The 20,653-nt window shown below is 55.4% G+C and overlaps 1 protein-coding gene across 7 annotated transcripts in view; it reads left to right on the forward strand.

Moving 5' to 3' along the window:
* Positions 1-20,618, forward strand: part of TNS1 (tensin 1) — a 55,084-nt gene extending 34,466 nt beyond the window's left edge. For 3 of the 7 annotated variants that reach the window (XM_055718510.1, XM_055718512.1, XM_055718516.1), the window contains 15 exons: positions 1,295-1,473; positions 1,726-1,864; positions 4,212-4,304; positions 5,223-5,258; positions 8,690-8,864; positions 9,546-10,414; positions 11,783-11,869; positions 12,542-12,673; positions 13,075-13,167; positions 13,729-13,806; positions 13,909-13,980; positions 14,060-14,228; positions 14,477-14,545; positions 14,884-14,916; positions 15,984-20,618. In XM_055718510.1, the coding sequence (XP_055574485.1) occupies positions 1,295-1,473; positions 1,726-1,864; positions 4,212-4,304; positions 5,223-5,258; positions 8,690-8,864; positions 9,546-10,414; positions 11,783-11,869; positions 12,542-12,673; positions 13,075-13,167; positions 13,729-13,806; positions 13,909-13,980; positions 14,060-14,228; positions 14,477-14,545; positions 14,884-14,916; positions 15,984-16,128 (2,369 nt within the window). In that variant the 3' untranslated portion in view covers positions 16,129-20,618. The remainder of the gene's footprint in view (positions 1-1,294; positions 1,474-1,725; positions 1,865-4,211; positions 4,305-5,222; positions 5,259-8,689; positions 8,865-9,545; positions 10,415-11,782; positions 11,870-12,541; positions 12,674-13,074; positions 13,168-13,728; positions 13,807-13,908; positions 13,981-14,059; positions 14,229-14,476; positions 14,546-14,883; positions 14,917-15,983) is intronic. The other 4 variants (XM_055718515.1, XM_055718517.1, XM_055718513.1 and 1 more) reach the window with 3 other exon arrangements.
* Positions 20,619-20,653: the final 35 nt, after the last annotated feature.

Consider the following 20,653-nt stretch of genomic DNA (forward strand, 5'->3'; position numbering starts at 1 on the left):
CTGATGGCTGGTTTTCCTCCGCCAGCCCGTGGGAAAGGAGTTGGTGTTTGAAAAGTGCATTTCCTGGAGCGTGATGCTGGCCTCTTCCCCCCCACCCCCCCACCCCCCTCTTCTACCACCCCCCCCAGCGTGCTGGCCAAGGGGAGCGAGAGTGCTCCCTGCCTCTGTGGGAAAGGTGGAGGGGGTGGTCCTGTCACCTGTGCTAGTAGTGGGTCTGAGAGCAGAGGTCACCCCACTGCCGTGTGGGTCCCTGGGAAGAATGGGATTCCTGCAGGGCTCCGAGCGGCGCCAGTGGTGCTCTGTGCAGTTGCCCTGCACTGAACCTGGCACTATCATCTGTGAGCCCTAATTAACCTCTTCATCAGGCAAGTTGGAGTGGAGAGTGTGTTTGGGTGCTGGGAGAGTTGGGGTCACACCTCTCATCCCAGCGCCTCATGACCACTTGCCCTGTGCTGGCTTTGTCCCTGTTTCTGGGCTTTATCGCAGCCTGTAGGGATCGCAGTGGGATCTACCAGACCCCGACAGCCTGGAGAAACACATTCTCCCACAGTGACTTGCTTGCTCCTTCTCCCCAGGCTGTAGTCACTGGTGGCTCATGGTTCTGGGGTCTGGAAAGGAGGTTTGGGGGGAGATGGAGAGGAGATGCCAGTCACCCGTTTTAGGAAGGCTTTGTGCTGGGAGTAGGAGATCAGCAGTGGTTTGTTGGGGTTCCCTGCACCATCCCTCTGTTGGAGTCCTTCCTTTGGACCTGATGCTCCCTCTGCCTTGGGGATTCAAAAAACCAGGCTTTTTCTGCCACTGTGGTTGAAGCCACATCTGGCTGTGGGAGCAGGGATGCAGCTGCCCTGGTGCTGGGGATTTGGCCTTTTCCCACCGTGATGCTGTTGGGAGGTCCAGATCCTTGGAGCTCTGCAGGGCTGTGCTGGCTGGGCTGCTCAGAGGATGCTCATGCCCCTTGCACCCACTGCTGGGGGTTGTCGTCCCTGAGCCCAAGTCTCGTGATGCTTGGGAGGGCTGGTGCAGCAATCCAGCCAGTAGCCACAACTCTGCATTGCTTTATTGCTTGTCCCCAGGCCACTGCTGTAGGGTGTATCTGCCTCAGCTCAAAACTGTTGATGCTGGTCCAGGGGTTAGATGCAGGTGAGTGCTGAAGCTGCCATCTCGGCTGGGCAGAGCTCCCTCCATGGCACATGGCCCTGGGGACACCTCTCAGATCAGCCCAGAGCATCTCCTGCTGGTCCTCATCTTGGCCAGCAGCTCCTCACCCGCCTCCCACCCTGTGCTTGCCCCACAGGGGTGCAGTCCCGGGAGAAGCCCCCAGAGGAGAGCGCTGTGCCTGCCCGCAAGCGGACCCCCAGCAACAGCCACTATGAGAAGAGCTCGCCGGAGCCTAGTTCACCCCGCAGCCCCACCATCCTCTCGCCCGAGGTGGTCAGCACCATTGCGGCCAACCCTGGAGGGAGGCCCAAAGAGGTGTGCTGGGATCAGGGGGTGCTTGCGTGGGTAGGTGGCTGATAGGGGGTAGACACCTCTGGGGAGGGAGAAGGCTTGGTTGGCATCTGCAGCACCCTGGAGGGCTGGGGGTCAATGATGCTCTCTGTGGTGGTGGTTAGCAGGGAGGAGGTGAAAACCTTCCCTTTGCCCCCTCTGCTCCTTCCTTGGGGTATGCTGGAGGTTTGTGCCCATCATAAGGATGGGACTGACCCTTTCTCCTGTCCTCCCCAGCCTCACCTCCACAGCTACAAAGAAGCCTTTGAAGAGATGGAGGGTGCCTCCCCCACCAGCCCACCCTCCAGCGGCGGTGAGATTTCTCCCCCCACCCCAGCCTTCCCCGTCTCACCACAACCCCCTTACTCCAGTCCCTGTAAGTGCTGCGGCTCCGGGAGGCGGCGGGGCTTGGTAGGCCAGAAATTTGTCAAGGGTCAGACAGCTCTGGTCTCCAGACACCCACTGCCATGTTAATCACTCTTTCTCTCCATCCTCCTTTCCTCCACATCTCGCCGCTTTGCACTGCCACCAGCATCCCATGCTCAGCACCCTCCTGTTGGCTTTTTCTCGCCCTTACTGGGTGTTTCTTGCATGGGATCCCAAGGCAGGATAAAGAGAGAAGCAGGGTCCGAAAGACAGCATCCTTTCACTCTGTTCTGGTTCTGCATCTCCCCATCTTTCCTACCAGCATGGCAAGAAGGGCAGCAAGACTGCAGTAGCAAGCGAGTGGAGGGAAGGCAGGAGGGACTGAAGAATAGGAGGGGACTCAGAGCAGACTCTCACACACCATACCACTTCTCACTGTTTCCAGGGCAGGAGGGGGAAATGGCTGGGAGATGCCAGCCGTTTGCATGCAGCTTGTCTCGGCTCCTCCAGTGCAGCATGCCTCCTTTCTGACTAACCCTGACTGCGCAGTCACAGTGGGTTTGTGTGGACTGGTGTGTGGCTGGCTCGAGCGATGAACCTGATGAGCAGCCTCACGTCGGCACAGCATGACTCAGGCTGGACCAGTGCAACGGAGCAGCTGGTCAACTGGGAAACCGATCAAAACGACAGCAGCCCCCTACCTCCTCCAAAACATTTTTGAGGGATCAAGGCTGATGGATGCTTTAGGGCTGGGGATGCTCAGGCTGGGCCCAGCCCCCTCTGATGCCACGTCCTGCCCCCCATAGCTCAGCCGATGGGGCTCGAGACTGTTTTCTCCTGCACCGTTGCTGTTTCTCCCCTGCAACCCACTGATGTTTGAGCCCCATCTCGTGGGATGCAGTGACTGGAGTGTGGGAGCATCCCCAGGGCACTTGGCAGCTTGGGAATGGCCCTGTTGTTTTGGGGCACTGGAGAGCTTGTTCCAGAGGCAGCAGCTCCCTGGCTGTGGGACAGTGGCTCGTTTTGCGGGATGAGTCACTCGAAGAGGTGACGGGAACAGTCTGACTGGGGACGTGGCCCGGAGGCAATGCTTTTTGTCACACGCCAGCCCGGGAGGCCTGGGAAGTTTGAAGCTGCAGCTTGCAGGCTTCGCCAAAGTGACCCCCGGGGGATACGGGAGCAGTTCCTCTCCACGGGGAGAGGTTGGTCCCGGGGGAATTCCCAGGCCAGGGAGGGACCCTACCCTGCTGCTTGTCAGCCAGCGGAGGTGCGAGCTGACATTGCGGCTTGTGGCTGACAAGATTTGGGGAAATTGGACACCCGCTGGGGAAGGCGCTGCCGTCTTGGTTTCCCAGGGACTCGCTGCTTGGCTGCTGCAGCCCCAGGCTGCCGGGGGACCCGGCATCAGGGCAAAGGTCTGGCTTTCCTCTGGAGCTCCCACCACCCGCCGCCTCCCGGCCTCGCTGTGGGCCCGTGCCTGCACTGACCGTCAGGGACATTCAGATGCTGCTGGAGGAATGTGCCCTCCGGGCCCTCCTGCTGGAGATGAGGCCAGGAGGTCCCCCCTGGTGTGGGAAAATGCAGCACTGGGGAAATGGGCCAAACCCAGGGGGCAGGAGGGAAGAGGAGGCACATTCAGCTCAGGGAGGTCTGCCCTGCCCCATAAAACCCTGCCACCCCACACTGCTGGTGCATCCATACCATAGCCATATGTACATATGCAGCTTCTCCTGGTATGTACGTATGGGCACAGGGGTACAGACCTCATGTGTGCATTTCCACCCCTGGGGGAACATGCTCTGTGTGAACATCCTCACCCACCCATCAAGCTGGTCTAGAGGGTGGGAGGGTTTTGGCAGTCCTGCTGTCCTTTTCATGGGGATGATGACTGCTCCGGGACAGCCTGGTCCCAGCTCAGCCAGACGTGGGCATCAGCAGAGGGGGGTTGAGGTTTGGGAGAGCTGTGTTGGGGGGATGGCAGCTCTCACAGGGGCAATGAAAGAGGCTTCATGCCTGTATGGTGGGACCATTTGCTTACAGAGACAGCGCTTGGAGATGGGGTCTGGGACTGCCCTGGTGGGAGTTGCCCCCTTTTTCCGTCCTGCCAGCCCCGCGATGGGGCAGGCTGCTTGTTTTCAGGTGCCTCCTGCCCTGTGCCCTCTCCCAAAATGGAGAGGAGGATTGGGGCCCTTCCCTGAGGTGCTGCTTCATCCGTGGCATCTTCTCTTCCCAGCAGCCTGCCATTGCAGCGGGTGGGTGGGGTGGGTCAGGGGGCTCTGAACCCCTGGGCAGTTACAGCCTTTCTGAAGTTTTACCTCCAACCCCTCCACTAATGCTTGTGTGCCCTGTTCTGACAGTGCGTTCTCCCCCCGGCCTGGCCAAGACCCCACTCTCAGCACTGGGGCTGAAACCCCACAACCCGGCTGAGATCCTGCTGCATCCGGTGGGAGGTGAGTGTGGGCACTGGGGCTGCGGGCGGTTTGTGTGTGGAGGCATCTGTGGGGATACCCTTGGAAGGGCCCCCTGGCTGGGGAAGGTACTTCTGCATCCCTTTTGGGCCCAGGTGGCCTTGGGGTCCTTGTCACCTCTTGTGGGGACTCTGGGACTGTGTGAGGATGGGGGGATGTGGTACGGCTCTGGGGGGGCCTCAGCCCAGCAGGGTCTTCAGTGGTGGAGGCTGGAAAACCCCACGGTCCTGCCTCCTGGCCAGCGCTGTGTTTTTCCCTCCCTCCGTCCCTTCTCCCCAGCACAGCTGGAAAGGGTTTGCTCTCTGGGAGTCGAGCCTGTCAGCCAGAACAGTATCCAGAGCCCTCTCTATCCTGGAGAGTGGTCCTTGGGTGCAAAGGCCCTGCTGTCCTGGGGATGCACCCCAGAGCAGTCTGCCAAGCCAGACCTCACTGCTCCCCAGCACCCAGGGCCCCTTCCTGGGCCATCTCAGGGCTGAGTGCAACCTCCCCAAAACCTGGCTGAGCCTGGGGGGCATGGCCTGGCTGAGCCCACCCAGCGAGACCCTTCTCGTTCTGACCCCAAGGGAGAACTGATGCTTTTTTTGCCCTTGCTGGGCTTTTTGGAGCAGTACTTTGTGGTGGCTCCCTGCTGGGCTGTTCCCTCTTCCCCACCTGCAACCAGCCTCCTGGGTTTTAGACATCATCTCTGGAATACCCTGGTGGACCCTGGGGGTGTCTGAGGCTGGGTGTCCCGTTTGGGGCACAGTGTCGGGGAGGTGTGGCGTTCTGCTTTGTGCTCTGTGTGTCCCTCCCTGAGCAAGGCAAAGCTGCTTAACTCTGATTTCTTTTTCTTTCTGTCTCGCACCTCCCTTCTTCCTCCTCTTCCTGCTCCCATTGCTCCCCTGCTCCTTCATCTCTCAGAGCTAGAAGGGGAGGCGGGTGGTGACTCTGAAGAAGGTAAGAAAGGCTTTTCTTTCTCTGTCTCCTCCCTGCTCATCCCCGCTGTCGGAACTGTTGCTCAGAGCAGGCTCCAACTGTCTGTGCCAGCAGCCTTCCCTCGCACTGTCCCTCAGGGATGTAGGAGCCTGAGTCTTGCCCATCCTGCTCCCTTTCGAGGAAGGGAGCATTGTGCCTTGTGTTGTGTTGGATTCCCTGATGTCCAAATTGGACCTGGAGGTCTGTCAACGTTGGGTATCAGTCATCCATAGGGGCTGAGAGCTCTTTGTCAGTGTGTGCTGACCCATGCCAGTGTGTCACCCATGCCAGAGGGTGCTGGGGATGCTGGCATGCTGTGGCAAGCCTTGTATGAGCCTTGTGGGGGGAGCTGGGAGAAGCAGTCCCGGTTTGGGGCTCCTGCCTTCCTGATCTGGCTTTGCCACTGCTGTTTGGAGCAAAAATAAACCAAAGTGCAGCACAAAAGGTCAGCAGGCGCAGAGGCCACCAGTGGGCTGCTGGCTCAGCTGGCTGGGCAGCAGCACAGCGCCGGCAGCCGGTGTGCATCTTCTGCTGGCTGGGAGTCTGCTCAGATTCCGCCCCCGTCTCCTGTCCCTGTGCTGCACCTCTTTGGGGATGCCAAGGATGGGGCTGAGCTGGGATGTCAGCTCAGGAGTGGCTGTGCTGATGGAGGAGGCACTGCAGGCTCTGGGGTGGCATGTCTCCTGGGGGGACAGAGGCTTCAGGAGTGGCTGTGGTTCCCTGGAGTGCCACCTGCTATCTAACAGTGGTTGGGTGGTTTTGTTTTCTTTAATGAAACTTTGGGCCCTCGGGGCCAGGATGGGGAATTGTGTTCAGGATGGGTTTTGGAGAAAGGGTATCTCTTCTTGGCAAGTTTGTGATTCTTCCCGTGGTGCTGAGAGCTGTCAGAATTTCCCTCTGTGAGTTCCTCAAAATGTACATAACCCAAACCTGAACATTGTGTGATCTTGGAGAAAGTGCTTGAAGAAAACGTTCTGCTTCCAGAGCTGATTTTTCAGCGATGGCTTCTTGGATACATTAAAGGAAGAAAAGCTGGGATAAAACCAGTTTTTTCCCTCTTAAGTCCCTGTTCCCCCCACCCCCCAGCTTTACCATTTCTGTCCAGCTTTAACTCTACAAAGATGTGAACGTCACCTCTCCTCTCTTTCCCACCAAACCCTCAGGAGCTCAAGCTGCGCTGCTTGTCTGTTCCTGTGGTGTTCAGGCCACTTGTGTTATGGCTGACTCGGAGCAAGGATGTCCAGTGACCCCACGCTGGCAAGGCAGATTGGCCACCGCCAGCCTCTTGCCCTTCTTCTTCCTCCTCTCTGATAACCTGAAGGTTTCTGGGGGTTTGAACCTGTAGTCCTAAGAAGGGACTGGTGTTTTGGCTAAACAAAACTTTGGCTTAGCACCCTCTGCACTCAGCTGCACACCCCACAAGGATCCCTGCCCTCCAGGCTCTGCTCAGCAGATCCCCGCCTGTGTGGCCGGACTGTGCCTGGGGCTAAGGGATGCTCTAGCAGCCCAGGAGCTCAGGTCCTGCCTGCCACCTCCGAGGAGGCTTTAAAACAGGCACAGTTGCAGTGCTGGGGATTTCTGGCTGGAGTGCAGTCCTGCTTGGATTTGGGATTCTCAAATGACTTTCCACCTCCCTGGTGACTCACAGCCTCTCTATTCTCCCACCATCTTCCCATCTCTGGAGCCTCTTCCAAGAAAAAAACAGGAGGCAAGATCAGATTTTTCAACCTAAAAAAATCCCGTCTGAAACTCCCACCTTTTTTTTCTTCTTTTTTTCCCCCATATTGAACCAAACGACTTGAACTCATGCCCATGGTGACACACCTCACTGTGGCACATGTGTGCTGTCCCCCCTCCCCAAGCCTGCCTCCATTCAGCCCCCACCTTTGCAGGAGGGGCTGGCATTTTTGCAGCCCTTTGGTCTTAACCTCTTGCAGGCTGACTCATATGTACAGTCTGGCTAATTTTAGTCTGGAGTGGGGAGCTGGGGGGAAACTGAGTAGCTGTGAAATTAATTTAATTACCTAAGTGGCGATGAGTTTCTCACAGCTGCCCTGGGTGTCCTTCTGGGCAGTGCCTCGACCCTGTCATGTGTCCTGCCTTGGATGCTGGTACCCAGCCCGTGTTAAGGTCCTTGGTCTGGTTTTGGCTCATATCTTCCCTAGGATGGTTGGGCAGGGCTGGGCAGGGAGATCAGCCCAAGGGATGAACTCCTCCTTCCCTGTGTGCAGGCGGATGGGGCACAGAGATGCTGTGGGGGAAGGAGGGGGACCTGTGACAGTCTTTTTCCTTGCAACTCCCTGGTCTGACACTGAACATGGAGCTGTGCATCGGCATTGCTGGCTGTGAGCAGGCTGGGTTGCTGGCAGCCTTAGCTGGAGCCTGGCTGTTATGACTAATAATAATAATAATAATGATAATGTTTGCCATGCTAATTACTGCTGCGGAGCTGCCTCAGGCATGGCCAGCATGGAGCCAGGGACCTGCAAGGGTGCCCAGCCCATAGTGTTTGATGCTGGTGGGTGTCACTTAGGGCGCTGTGCCCCAGCATGGAGTCAGTTGGTGGCACATGCCAGCTGAGGTGTAATGGCTGCAGGGGCACAGAGGGGTGGGACTGAAGCTGCAGCCCCTCCCTCCAGCACAGCTTTTGGTGGGGGGCCTGGGGGCTGTGGGGGCTATTGTAGGGATGGGGACCAGTCTGGATGGAGCAGGAGGCAGGGTGGAAAGGGAGGAGGAAGGGCTGGGTCTGGCAGCTGCCGTGGCTGGTAACGGCCAGCCCAGCCCGCTGCTTCTGGCACAGGACTGCTTGGTGGCTCCAAAGGAAAATTGCTTTTCTTGGTCGTGCTCACGGGCTCTGGTTTCAAGGCGGGCTGGGAGTGAGAGTGTTGGATGCTGCAGTGGAAATAGTTGGAGCTGCTCTCTGGTCTGCTGCTGGAGATGGCTGGCATAGGTGGGCCACACAGGGCAGGGACCACAGGGCATCGTCATCAGTCCCGTGTGAGTCAGCACAGGCTGGACAGTCACTGGCTCTATTTTTAGGGGCTGAGGATGAGCAGGGAGCACGACATGTGCTATTTGGCATCCTGGGTGGGGAGGGACGCTGACTCAGAGCAGGGCGGAGGGGCTATGGTGTGCAAAGGGACTGTGGTCCCATGTGCTGTGGCCCCCTCAGGGAAAGGGGTGAGCATGGCCCCCTGCCTGTGCACTGGCTGGGGTCTGCAGCATCTCTTGGAGTAATCTAAAGGCCCAGATGAGCCAGAGATGCTTTTGCACAAGCCCTGGGGAAAGAGGGACAGGGTAGGAATGTGCCACTGGAGAAGCTGAGCTCAAACATCTTCACTGGCTGAAACAGGGATACCTCCTTCCCATGCAAGCGGCAGGCTCATCCGTTTTCCCCTTTTTTTTTGCCACAGAGCCCAGGAGCTACGTCGAGTCGGTGGCACGCACGGCCACGACAGGCAGGGGAGGGAGCCTGCCCACCACCCAGCCTGCGGGCCTGGAGGTGCCTGCCAGGAATGGCACCTTCACCAACTCCTTCACTACCCCCAGCCCTGTCTCCACCAGCAGCCCCATTCACAGTGTGGACGGGTAAGGCAGTGGTGCAGGTCCCAGGGGCTGGTGCGGCTGGGGTCAGCGCCAGGTGCACAGGCTTGCTCCCACATTGAAGTTGCCTTTGCAAGGACCCCCATCTCCCCACACAGGGTTTGGGGGTCCTGGCCAACCATGTCACTCACTACCTTGAGAACACAAAGCTGAGTCACTGGTGGTCACTTTGTGGTCACTGCACCTAAGTAGCATCTTGCCAGAGGGAGAGGGAACCTCACAGGGAACCCCCTGGGGTGGGAGGAAGCATGGGGTCAATGCTAACCCCTAGCCCTGGGTTAGGCTGAGCATTGGTCCCCTGTGGTGCAATGGAGCCATTGTCCCTGTGTCATGTCCCACCCCAGCCTGTGAGGTGTCCTGCACCATCCCAGCCTGGCAAGGCTGGCAGAGAGGAGCGCATCAGGTGGTTTGCTGCAAGAGGAGCTGGTAAAAGGCTCTGTCTCCCAGAAAATCGTACCTTGAGAGGGAATTAGGATGCATGGTAGAACTAAAGCTGCCTCTGGTTGCTTTCATGCAGCTGGCAGGACCCATCCCACCATTGCCTCTGAAAGCTGAGCAGCTTGCTGCTGCTGTGCCTCAGTTTCCCTGTGCGCCACTCACAGAAGGGTGCTAGCCAGCAGCAGGAATGAGCAGTGGAGCTGAATCCTCCTTCTCATCTCTCCTCAGGGCCTCCCTCCGCAGCTACCCATCAGAGGGCAGCCCCCACAGCACAGTTACACCTTCCCATGCCTTGGCTGAGCCTGTTTGCCGGTCACCTGTCAGCTCGCAGACACCCTCTGCTAACAGCAGCTACCAGAACTCGTCTCCATCTTCCTTTGCAATGGTCCAAGGTGGGGTCCCGGGCTCAGCATATACCAGCCCCGACTATCCCGATGGCCGAGCCAGCCTCCAGCCAGACCCCCAAGCTCGGCCGCAGGCACAGGTCAATGTGGTGGGGGTCCATGTCCTGCCAGGGAGCCCCCGCACCCTGCACCGGACAGTGGCTACCAACACGCCATCCAGCCCCAGCTTCGGGCGAAGAGCCGTCAACCCCAGCGTAAGCGGCACTCCCGGCAGCCCTGGACTGGGCAGACACACTGTAGTGGCCCATGGCAACCTGGTGGCCCCACCAGGGAGCCCCAGCCTGGCCAGGCATCAAGCTGCGGCAGCCGTCCCCCCTGGCAGCCCCCTGTATGGCTACTCCAGCCCAGAGGAGAGGCGCCCGACACTGTCTCGGCAGAGCAGCTCCTCTGGTTACCAGCCTCCTTCCACGCCATCCTTCCCTGTCTCGCCGGCGTACTACCCTGGCACGAGCACGCCGCACTCCTCTTCCCCGGACTCGGCCGCCTACCGCCAGGGCAGCCCCACGCCACAGCCTGCACTGCCTGAGAAGCGGCGGATGTCGGCCGGGGACCGCTCCAACAGCCTCCCCAACTATGCCACCGTCAATGGCAAGGCATCCTCCCCCCTCTCCAGTGGCATGTCCAGCCCCAGCAGTGGGAGTGCTGTCACCTTCTCCCACACGCTGCCAGACTTCTCCAAGTTCTCCATGCCAGGTAAGGGATGCCCTTGGAGGTCTCTGCATCCCCCTGCCGTGCCCAGGACTCTCCCTTCCTCCTCCTTGCTGGCCGGCGGGGAAGGGGTTGCAGCCGTGTCCTGATTTACCCCTCCTGCACCATCTGCAAACTGACGGCACCGCTGGGGCTTGGGCCATTTCCTCCACTTTCTGGCAAATCCAAACAGGAAAAGCACCGAGCTGGCGTCACTGACGTAAACAGCACCCAGAGTTGTGTACAGGGAGATCAAAGCACCCGGAGGTGGCTTTTCTTTGCTGTGGGGATGTGCTGACCTCCCGGCCCCATTCCTGGCAGGCTTTACCCCGCTGGGACCCTGCTGGGGCACTGCCTCCTCACTTCAAATGGTGTGCCGTGCCCTGGGTGCCACTGTGCCTGGAATGCCTTCACTGGCTCCAGTTACTGGACACCTCGGTGACGCCAAGATTGGATTGATAGGACAGGGGAATAAAGCCGTGGGGCCGCAGTGGCTCCTGGCTCTGGCTGCTGGGCTGGTTTTGCTGCCGAGCAGGCAGCCCTTTGTGGGCATGCTGGTGCCCGCCCTGGCCCTGTGACTCGCTGTGGCTGGGGACCCTTCCCAGCAGGGAAGCATGAGCAAATAAAACACATAACAATTAGTGAGACCCCTGCCTCTCCAGAGGTGACCAGATTGCAAAGGATTGTTAATATGTCTCCAGCAGAGATGCTGTCCAGCCCTCTGGCTTGTTTGATCAGTTGTTTTTGGAAGGCAGGTGGTTGGAAATGTTACCCAAGTGAAGTGACAAGTTTCATGGCCAGAGGACCGGGTCCCATCAGGGCTATGTTACTGATAGGCACTGAGCGAGGCAGGGTCGGGCTGGGGCTGCGTACGTAGCTTTTCCCAGGGTAGGTCAACCTGCCCAGTTCCTTTGCACAGGGCACAGGTAAGGGAAGGAATTTATTTTTACAGTGGACAAGCCAAATCTTAAATACTGGAGAGCAGTGAAGGTCTTCTGAAGTCAGAGGATTTCTCTACCACCCTCTGGACATCTCTCTTTCCTCCAACAGCTTTCATTTCACCCAGCCAGCTCCCTTTTAAATGATGAGTTCCCATTTTGTTTCTGGCTCTGTGGCCAAGAGGCTCATTCGATGCACAGCCCTTTGAGGGCTCTTGTGCTTGGATTTAGCTTCAGGTGCCCAGCAGCCCCTTAAGCTCCAGGTGATGATCAGCCTGCCTGGGTATGGAGGATTGGGTTGAGGTTAAAGCAATGTGCTGGGGCTGAAAGGAGGTGGAGGTGTTAATGCTTTAGCCAGATTTGCTAAAAACTCATATGGAATTTTAGATACAGCATCTTTTAACTTTTTCCTTGTCTTCTTTTCCTTTCCTTGCAGATGTCAGCCCCGAGACTCGTGCCAATGTCAAGTTTGTGCAGGACACTTCCAAGTACTGGTATAAACCGGAGATCTCCAGGGAGCAGGGTGGGTAGATGGCACAGTGCGAAGGATGCAGTTGAGTGAGCCGTGGTTGGGAGTTGGTGTGTATTTTGGATCACAGGGATTAGCAAGAATTTCCCTGAGAGGCTGAGTTAGGAGTGAAGGTGAATTGTGCATGCTCAGACCATTGCAGAAGGGGGGTTGAAGCCCAGCTCAGCTGCAGGCTTGCATGACATGGGCTCCCCAAACCTTCCCCTTCATGGAGGAGCACTGGTCCCTGCAGTGTGCAGTGGATCTATGCAGTTTGGGGTGCAAAGCACCCAGATCTTGAGTTCAGAGTCTTCAGAGGGGTATTGGAGACATAGCTAAAATAAGTGGGGAGAACAAGGAGAGGGCAAGGTGCCTTCAGGGGCAATGTCCCAGCATTTGGTCCCTGCCTGCTCTCCAGTGCTTAGTTGCTCAGAGGTGGGCTGGGTGGGAATGGATGCTCTGAGATGCCCACACAGGGCAGTGGAGGCCAGGGGGAGATGAGCCCCTGCCTGGCTGAAGACCCACTTGAGACCGCCATGCAGATGTGCAGGGGGGATGGTAATATTGCAGTGCCCAGCTGCGAGGCTGTGGAACGGGGGTGCCCAGTCCTGACCCAAACCTTGTGGCTTTAGAAGGCGCATTGGCTCTTGCTATGCTGGCTCTGAGGTCTGCCATTCTGTCCTGCAGCCATTGCACTGCTGAAGGACAGGGAGCCAGGGGCTTTCATCATCCGAGACAGCCACTCCTTCCGGGGAGCCTACGGCCTTGCCATGAAAGTAGCTTCTCCGCCTCCCACAGTCATGCAGCAGAACAAGAAAGGTATTGTATGCCCTTCTCCATCCCACGCCAAGATGCCTTCCATCATTCAGCCGGGGTGAGCGGGCAGCTGGGTCTGCTGAGCCAGTCATGCCCTTGGGTATGTGCTGATGTGGCAGGATCCCTCCCTCCCAGGGCACAGGGAAGCACCAGACAACCTCTGCCCTGAGCTCATCTGCATCTTGGGCTTTGGCATGGTAAAATGGGCACAGCCTCCCCAGCCCATCGACACCACTGGGGAGCCTGGCTTGGGGTTGACCCTGTACAAAGGGCTGGATTTGAGGAGGGTATGCAGGGTGGTAGGGACCCCTTCCTTGAGCTGGAGCACTGGTTTCCCCATGGGACTGCAGAGAAGCAGGAGGAGGAGGGTGGCTCTGGTGTGAGAACATACTGTTTCTTTCCAGGAGACATCACCAACGAACTGGTAAGGCACTTCCTCATCGAGACTAGCCCACGGGGTGTGAAACTAAAAGGATGCCCCAATGAGCCCAATTTTGGTGAGTGGCCCCAGTGTGCTCTCCACATGCGGGGCTGGGTGGGGAGAGCCTTGCCTTTGCTGGACTATCAAAGCAGAGCTGTCAGGTGTCTGGGAGAGCTCTGCCTCTGTTACTGCCTCTTGTCCTTGTGTAGCTGAGTCCTGTGCGCATTTGGAGCCTCTGGAGTCATGCACACTCATGAGTGCACACAAATGTGCTTGTGTGCACAGGTACATACCTTTCTGCACATAGATGCCGGACAAATGATGCTACTGGGCAGGGTGGAGGGCAGGGGCTCTCCTTGTTTTATTTATCCCATGGCTAATGTGCTCTGAGGTGCTGCACAAGGAGCTCTGTCCCATTTGTTGTTCCTAAGGAGGCCCTGGCATCTCTTCCCCCTCCCTGAGCCGTCCGTGGGCAGGCATGGTAGTTTCAGCAAGACAAATCGCCACATGTGGCATTAGGACCACAGCGAAGAAACCTACTGAAAGCCTGCTTCCATCCACCCGGAGCAACAACAACCTAACGCTGGGGAAGCCTGTCCCCCCAGCCCTGCACTGACCATCTCCTCTCTGTCCCCAGGCTGTCTCTCGGCTCTGGTGTACCAGCACTCCATTATGCCCTTGGCCCTGCCCTGCAAGCTGGTCATTCCTGACCGAGGTAAGAGCCAGGACCAAAAGGGATTGCATCCACCCTCACAGCCTGCAGGAACAGAGTAGGTTTCCAAGCAGGGAGCAACAGTAACCATCACATGTCTTCCAGATCCCATGGAGGAAAAGAAAGACACTGCGTCTGCCACCAACTCAGCCACAGACCTCCTCAAACAGGGTGCGGGTGAGTAGAGAGGGGCTGTTCCAGCGTAAATGTGGCTCAGAGCAGTGGTTGATCCCATGGCTGCTGTCTCCCTTTCTAGCCTGCAATGTCCTCTTCATCAATTCTGTGGAGATGGAGTCACTGACAGGCCCCCAGGCCATCGCAAAGGCTGTTGGCGAGACGCTGGTGGCTGATCCCACACCCACTGCTACCATCGTCCACTTCAAAGTCTCTGCACAAGGCATCACCTTAACGGACAACCAGAGGAAGTAAGAGCCCCCATGGCCACGTCCCTGGGTCCCCAAAGCCAGTGAGGCTGTGATCCAGGGAGTGTGTTGATGAAGGATGTCCCTGGGGTGGCATGAAGCTGGTCATGGGCAGGGCTGTGCTTTGTCCTTGACTCCTGGAGCATCCTAGGGGAGACCCACGGGAGTGTCCCCTGTGCTGGTGGGGCTGGGCTGTGGTGGGGCAGAGGTGGTGCTTCCCTGGCCCTGACGCTCCCTGCCTTGTGTTTCAGATTGTTCTTCCGGCGACACTACCCCCTCAACACTGTCACCTTCTGTGACTTGGACCCCCAGGAACGAAAGTGAGTGCCCTAACCTGGGGGGAGCACATGTCCCCTGCCCCTTTTCCTTCCCCTGGGCTGCTTGGAGCAGGGTCTTTGCTAGCTCTGTCCCCCTTCCTCCTTCAGAGGGCAGGGATGGAAGGTTCCCTTAGATTTTGTGGGGCAACACCAGCTTCTCCTGGTGACTTGGTGTCTCCAAGCCTCTTCATGCTGGGGGAGAGGTGCATCATTTTTTTCCTCATAGAGCCAAGCCTGTGCAAAGCCAGGCTGACCCTCCAGTGTTGGTGCAGTGGCCCCCATCATGGCCCTGTCTCTTTGTGGGGTGCAGGAATCCCTCACACTTCCTCTTCTCCTTGCAGGTGGACTAAAACTGATGACAGTGGCCCAGCCAAGTAAGTGCTTTCTGTGCTTCCCAGCCAGTTCCTCCCAGCCACTGTTGGGGTGGCTCCCACTTGTGCTTGAGCACTGGCTAAGAGATGCCCCATGCAGGGCAGCCTCTTAGCCACGTGTGAAATGGGCTGAGCTGTTTGCTGCAGGAACGTTTCACCCAAGCATGAGACCACGGTTCTGGGGACTCAGGAGGCATCTTTCAACCCCAAATTCCTGGTCAGAGCAGGCATGGCCCTTGCAGAACTGGCTTTACTGGAAACTCTCCCAGCAGAATCAGCAGGAGCCAGCTTATGGATCAGAGCTGGGGGTTATGCTGATGGCGTGCGAGCCACCGGCTGACTCTCTCTGTTCCTCCTGTACTCCATGTCCTGGCCCATGGGAGTGCAGAGCTGCTGGCTGAGCCCATTTCCAGGGACCAGTTCCCACTAATTTTAGCCATTGTGTTAGCGAATGGGTTTTTATTAGGTTGTCCAGCTGCTGGGATATTTCCCTTCCCTAACTAGAAATGCCATGGCCTGAGCCTGTCTCACATTCTGTTCCCCCATATTTATAACTTCAGTTTGCACATTCTAATTAAAAAAAAAAAAAAAAAAAAGGGGGGAAAAAAAAAGGGGAGGGAGATTTTATTCATCACGGGAGAGACAGAAATAACTGTATGGTCTCACCCAGCTCCTTGTGTCCCCACATGGCCTTCCTCTCATACAGGGTCTACCCCAGCCCATCCATCACACCTCTGTGTCTTTGAGTCATCACCCAAACCAAGGCAATGCTATGATCGTCTGGAAGGTCCCGTCTCAGGGACGGTCTAGGGGAGAGTGACAGGGATGGTCAGAGCAAGGAGGGCTGGGCCAAGAGATGATGGAGACACAATGCTGGCCTTCAAAGAAACTGCAGTAAAGGGAAGAGTAGATGGGTCATGCAGGCTGGTTTGGGATGTCCCCCTCTGTTGTGTGAGGTACATGTTGAAGAGGGGAAGGTGGACAAGACTGTGATGGAAGAGGGTGGTGGTGTTCCTTGGGTGAGCAATGCTGGCAAACCTTACTGAGCCTCTTGCCTTCTCCCCACCCAGGCTCTTCGGCTTTGTGGCCAGGAAGCAAGGGAGCACCACAGACAACATCTGTCACCTCTTTGCTGAGCTGGACCCAGACCAGCCAGCTGCAGCCATTGTCAACTTTGTCTCCAGGGTCATGCTTGGCTCTGGACAGAAAAGATGAGCTGGCGCTTGCGGGTGATTCTTGAATTTTGGAGAAGGACTTGGAGCTGATCCGAGAAGGAGTGTGAGGAAGTGCATTGTGGGAGAGGGAAGTGAATTGGGGGGGAAGGGTTGGAATTTTGGAGGAAAACAGCAAACAACAAAAAAACCCCAACGAAACCCCTAAAAACTCAACACAAGCCAAACACACACACAGAGGAACCAAAAGCACCTACGTAAGAGAGCCACAAAGTCATGCCAGACAGGATGCATGTCCCATCGCAGGGAAGGTGACCAAAGTGAAGGCAGCAGTGAGATGGATGTTCCCAGCTTTTACCATCATGATTCTGAGTGCTGACATCCACTTGGGACTGAATACGGGAACATGAATGGTGTTTTCCGTCTGGAAAAAAAGAGACAACTAGCAAAACCCATGGAAGAAACTCCATCCCAGCAGCTCCATCAGTGAATGTCTGCTGTGTGTTTGAAACAACCTGTAAGAGATAACGACATGGGCTGGGTCCGTGGGATACTGGAAGAGATACCCCCCAGAAACCTTCCCTTGCCCGGCTGGAGCCAAGGGTCCTCACTGGCCCCCACGCTTCTCCTGAAACCTGCCAGCCACCTGGCAAATTGCTGGGGATGTGGTGGGGGTTGGTTCTGAACCCTCCTGTCCCTGGGGAGCTTGACCATGGGCTAACCTCTGTGCTGACCCAGAGCCCAGCGCCGGTCACAGGTGAGCTGCTGTGGGTCCACACGGAGAGGTGGGTCATGGCATTTCCCACCTCCCCAGGGTGCTTGTGCCCTCCAGCCTGCGAGGAGGTGGGGGGGGGGGGCTGCTGCTACCCTGCACCTGGGGTAGGCAGAAGCTCCCCAGGAACCTCCTTGGAGGATGCAGAAAGTTGCCTCCTCTCCCGTCTTCCCCTTTTCCCTCCCATCACTGGTCCTCTTTGGCAGGGTTCTCCTGTGGCCTGTCACGTGTTCTCTTAACACACAAAAAAAAAACAAAACAAAGGAAAGAAAAACATTGCAATAATAATAGTAATTATAATAATAGTGGATGCTGGCACAGATGGGTTCTCTGTGCGAAGCAGCGGACCCGTGGCTACCCCTATCTCACTCTTCGGAGACACGCAAGCGGTTTTTAAATTGCATGGACGTTCAAGTTGCACGAAAGGCGAATGACTACAGGTAACTCAGGCGCTTTTTTCTCCTTTTATTTTGGAGGCCACGTTAAAATAAAGAAAAAGAAGGAAGAAAATTTAAAAAGAAAAGAAAAAGGGAAAGGATCTGCAGTCGCTGGGCAGCTTTGGCTCAGTGGGGAGGTAACAGGTCCTCTGAGAGCCACCCTGCTTGGCACACATGTACACCCAAAACCGGCTGGCTGGAGGCTTGTGCGCCCCAAGTGCACCATAGTTTGGCAAGTGGCTTTGGTGCTGTTGGCTTTTCCCTTCACTTTGGGAGATGAGGAGGGCCAGTAGGAGGGCAAGAGGGGCAAAAGGCCCCTGTGCTGCTGGTGGGGGGCCATCATGTTTGCGGGGCAGCAGGCAGAGGTCACAGCCCTGCGGTGCTGGGGAGGGGGCAGAGGATGCTTTGGTCAGACGTGCAGGTTTGGGGCAGGGGGAACGGTCTGGTTGGAGCTGTGGGCTTGTTGCTGAGCCGTCTGCTGAAAATCTACATCCCCGCTCCCCCCCACCCCTGAGAGATTTTTGTGAGAAGTTTTTAGTGCAAAGTGGCCTAGATGCTAGTCTACTGGGGGCAAAAATCAGAAACATAGCACTGCAGCCCCCCTCCTCCGGAGAGCTTGTCTCCCTCAGACCGCCCTTGCCTTGATAGCGATAATATATATATATATCTGAGCTATACTGATGGAATACTGTAAGCTAATGAAATTTTAAGGAGGAAAAAAAGGTTAAATTTACACTCCGAAAATATTTATTTTTGCCATATTGCTTTCTGCGCATCCTATCTCCCCCATTATATCTGCCCCGCCTTCCCCTGCCCCGGGGAAACACCTGCATGTTAAAAGAAAATCCAGAGCAAGGAAAAATATGGATGGTGGAAGATGCGCGGGGGGCCCCCCCATGTTGGGGTGGCGTGCGTGTGACCGGTGTGCATGTGCGTGTGCGTGTGTGAGCGAGCCGAGTGGGTGCCCAGAGAGGGCTGGCATGGCCGGAGGCTATACTGATGTACTGAAGCGAGAGTGAAAGAATGCATAGCGAGGAGCTGGTTGTGAGACGGTGGCAGGATGGGGGGCTCTGGGGAGGGCTTTCCCCCTCCCCGGCTCCCTGGCTGCACGGATGCAGAGACCTTTTCATTTCCAATGTTTCCAAAAAGCGATTCTCTCCTTCTGCGAAATTCAAGTGAGATGAGAAACGATCTCACCCGTAATCTCCTCACCCCGCCGTTCACTGATTAGAGAAAACACTGTGTTTATAGATATATAAAGATATATTTTTGAAAGCCTCTATTTTTCAGACTTTGTTTTCTCACTGCTCAGAAAAGAGATTATAATAATGTAATTTTATTTTAATCTGCTGCCTCGGAAACTGGTGCTTGAAACTCTCATTCCTTTTTTTTCTCCCCATACAAATGAAGCAGATCTAAGCACCACAGAGATGTTGCATAGAAGCTGAACCCAGTAGATACCTGCCGATAGCATCATGCCTATGGGTCCTGATACCTTTGGGTCCTGAGCCGCTCACGGCTTCCTCATTAACCCACTAGCTGAAGATTTAGACCGTATCCAAATCTTGAACACTAACAAAATCGTCTGATGATTATATTATTTTTTTAACACACAGCTAATCACCTTCCAATGATGTAGCCAGGTGTTTTGTCAACTCCCTTTAAAGGCACTTTTTTCCCCTTTTATCTCCTTTTTTTAAGTTACATTTTTAGGTGTAACTACCCTTTCTGTCCCTTGGAGAGACTGTCAGCCAGTGCTGAGGATTGCCCAGGTCCTGGGAGTGGTGGGGACCTAGTGTTGATATATCTTTCCTTATGAAAGGGACAGAAAAGACTCTTTGCTTTTTTTCTTGTTTCTTTTTTTTTTTTTTTAATGCAGTCATGGTATTTGAGATTCAAGCTTGTGCGAGTTAAGCCCAGCATATGTTTTGTTGTAATCACACTGCCGTTGTCAGCAGCCGGATGGTATCTCTCTCTCTCTTGCTCACACACACACACACACACACACACACACACAAATGCATCCCTCCTTCCTGCACAAAGAACTGCATATATTCTTGCCAAAGATATCCTTAAAAACGCACTTTGCCCCACACATTATATATATATTTTTTTTTTTTTCGTGTGTAAATTTATTGTACATGTCCTTTTTGTGTTGGTTTGTTCTTTGGAGAAGCCCCTTCCCACCCATCCTCCCTTTGCTGTCGATGTTGCTGTCTCTTGGGAAATGCTCCCCAGGGGTTTGTTTGCTGCCTGTCCCAAATGGTAGCACCTGCAATGTGCAAAATGTGGGGTTCCTGTTCAGCTGGGCTGCCTCCGGCTCTGCACCCCACCAGGAGCTATTTTGGGGGATGATCTGCAGATGGAATGCACCCATCTTACGGTCTTTGCCAGCCCCTCATCACCAGTGGAGATGGGGGAGCTCATGGGTTTAAGCAGAGGAATTGAGCAAGGTTTGGGGTTGCTCTGGATGCAACATTTGCTGGCTGCCCCTGGTCAAACCACATATAGAAAACAAACCAGGTAGGGAGAAAAACCCAACCCAGCCTCCGGGCATCTATTTTCTAGCGAGTTCAACCACCTGAACCTAAGCGCAAAGTAAATCCCCACCCAGCAGGTCGGGCAGGTAAAGAAACCAGTTGCCCCAAAAACCCCAGACATCGGCATCAACAAAAGGCAACCCTTCCCGTTGGAGCAGGCAGGAGGATCAGACAGCAAAGGAGCCCGCAGGGGCTTGTTTCATTTCGTTCGTTTGTTTTGCAAATTGTGAGGTTGGTTTGGGGTTACTCTTTTTCTTTTTTTTTTTTTTTTCTCCTTAAAAAGGAAAGAAAAAAAAAAAAAGGAAGAAAAAAGGAAGCAACCCGACGTTTCTGTTGGTGGATCCTGTGCCGCCGTGTTATGCGTGGGGTTTTTTTTTTTTGGTTGTTGTTGTCTTTGTTACTTTGGGAACGTTACAGATTTATTTGCTAATCAGTGTTAATGAACAGTTTCAAACTTTTAGACTCGCCCATTTCTGTGTATTTATATAGTTGGAAAAAAATGCATTATATTTTGTATCTTTGTGCCCATAATGTCGCGTGTGTAAGAACGACTTTGGTCACACCATGTCCATGTGTGAATGTGACTCCGCTGTTGTCTTCCCGTTGTACAGATATCAGATTCTTTGCAGTTCATTGTATGGCTTTATAAAGTGGTAAAAACAACAAAAAAAATCAGTTATATAAAATATACTGTTGCTTGGAATGCCAGCTTGGTGTCTGGATCGCTGGAAATGTATCTTGAAATTTAAGGGAGCGCAGGAATAAATGCTCTGTTCTTTTTGCACAGGGAAAAAAAAAAAAAAAGAAAAAAAAAACCCT

Source organism: Falco cherrug, chromosome 8 (genome assembly GCF_023634085.1).
Source record: "Falco cherrug isolate bFalChe1 chromosome 8, bFalChe1.pri, whole genome shotgun sequence".
In the NCBI taxonomy this organism is placed as follows: domain Eukaryota; kingdom Metazoa; phylum Chordata; class Aves; order Falconiformes; family Falconidae; genus Falco; species Falco cherrug.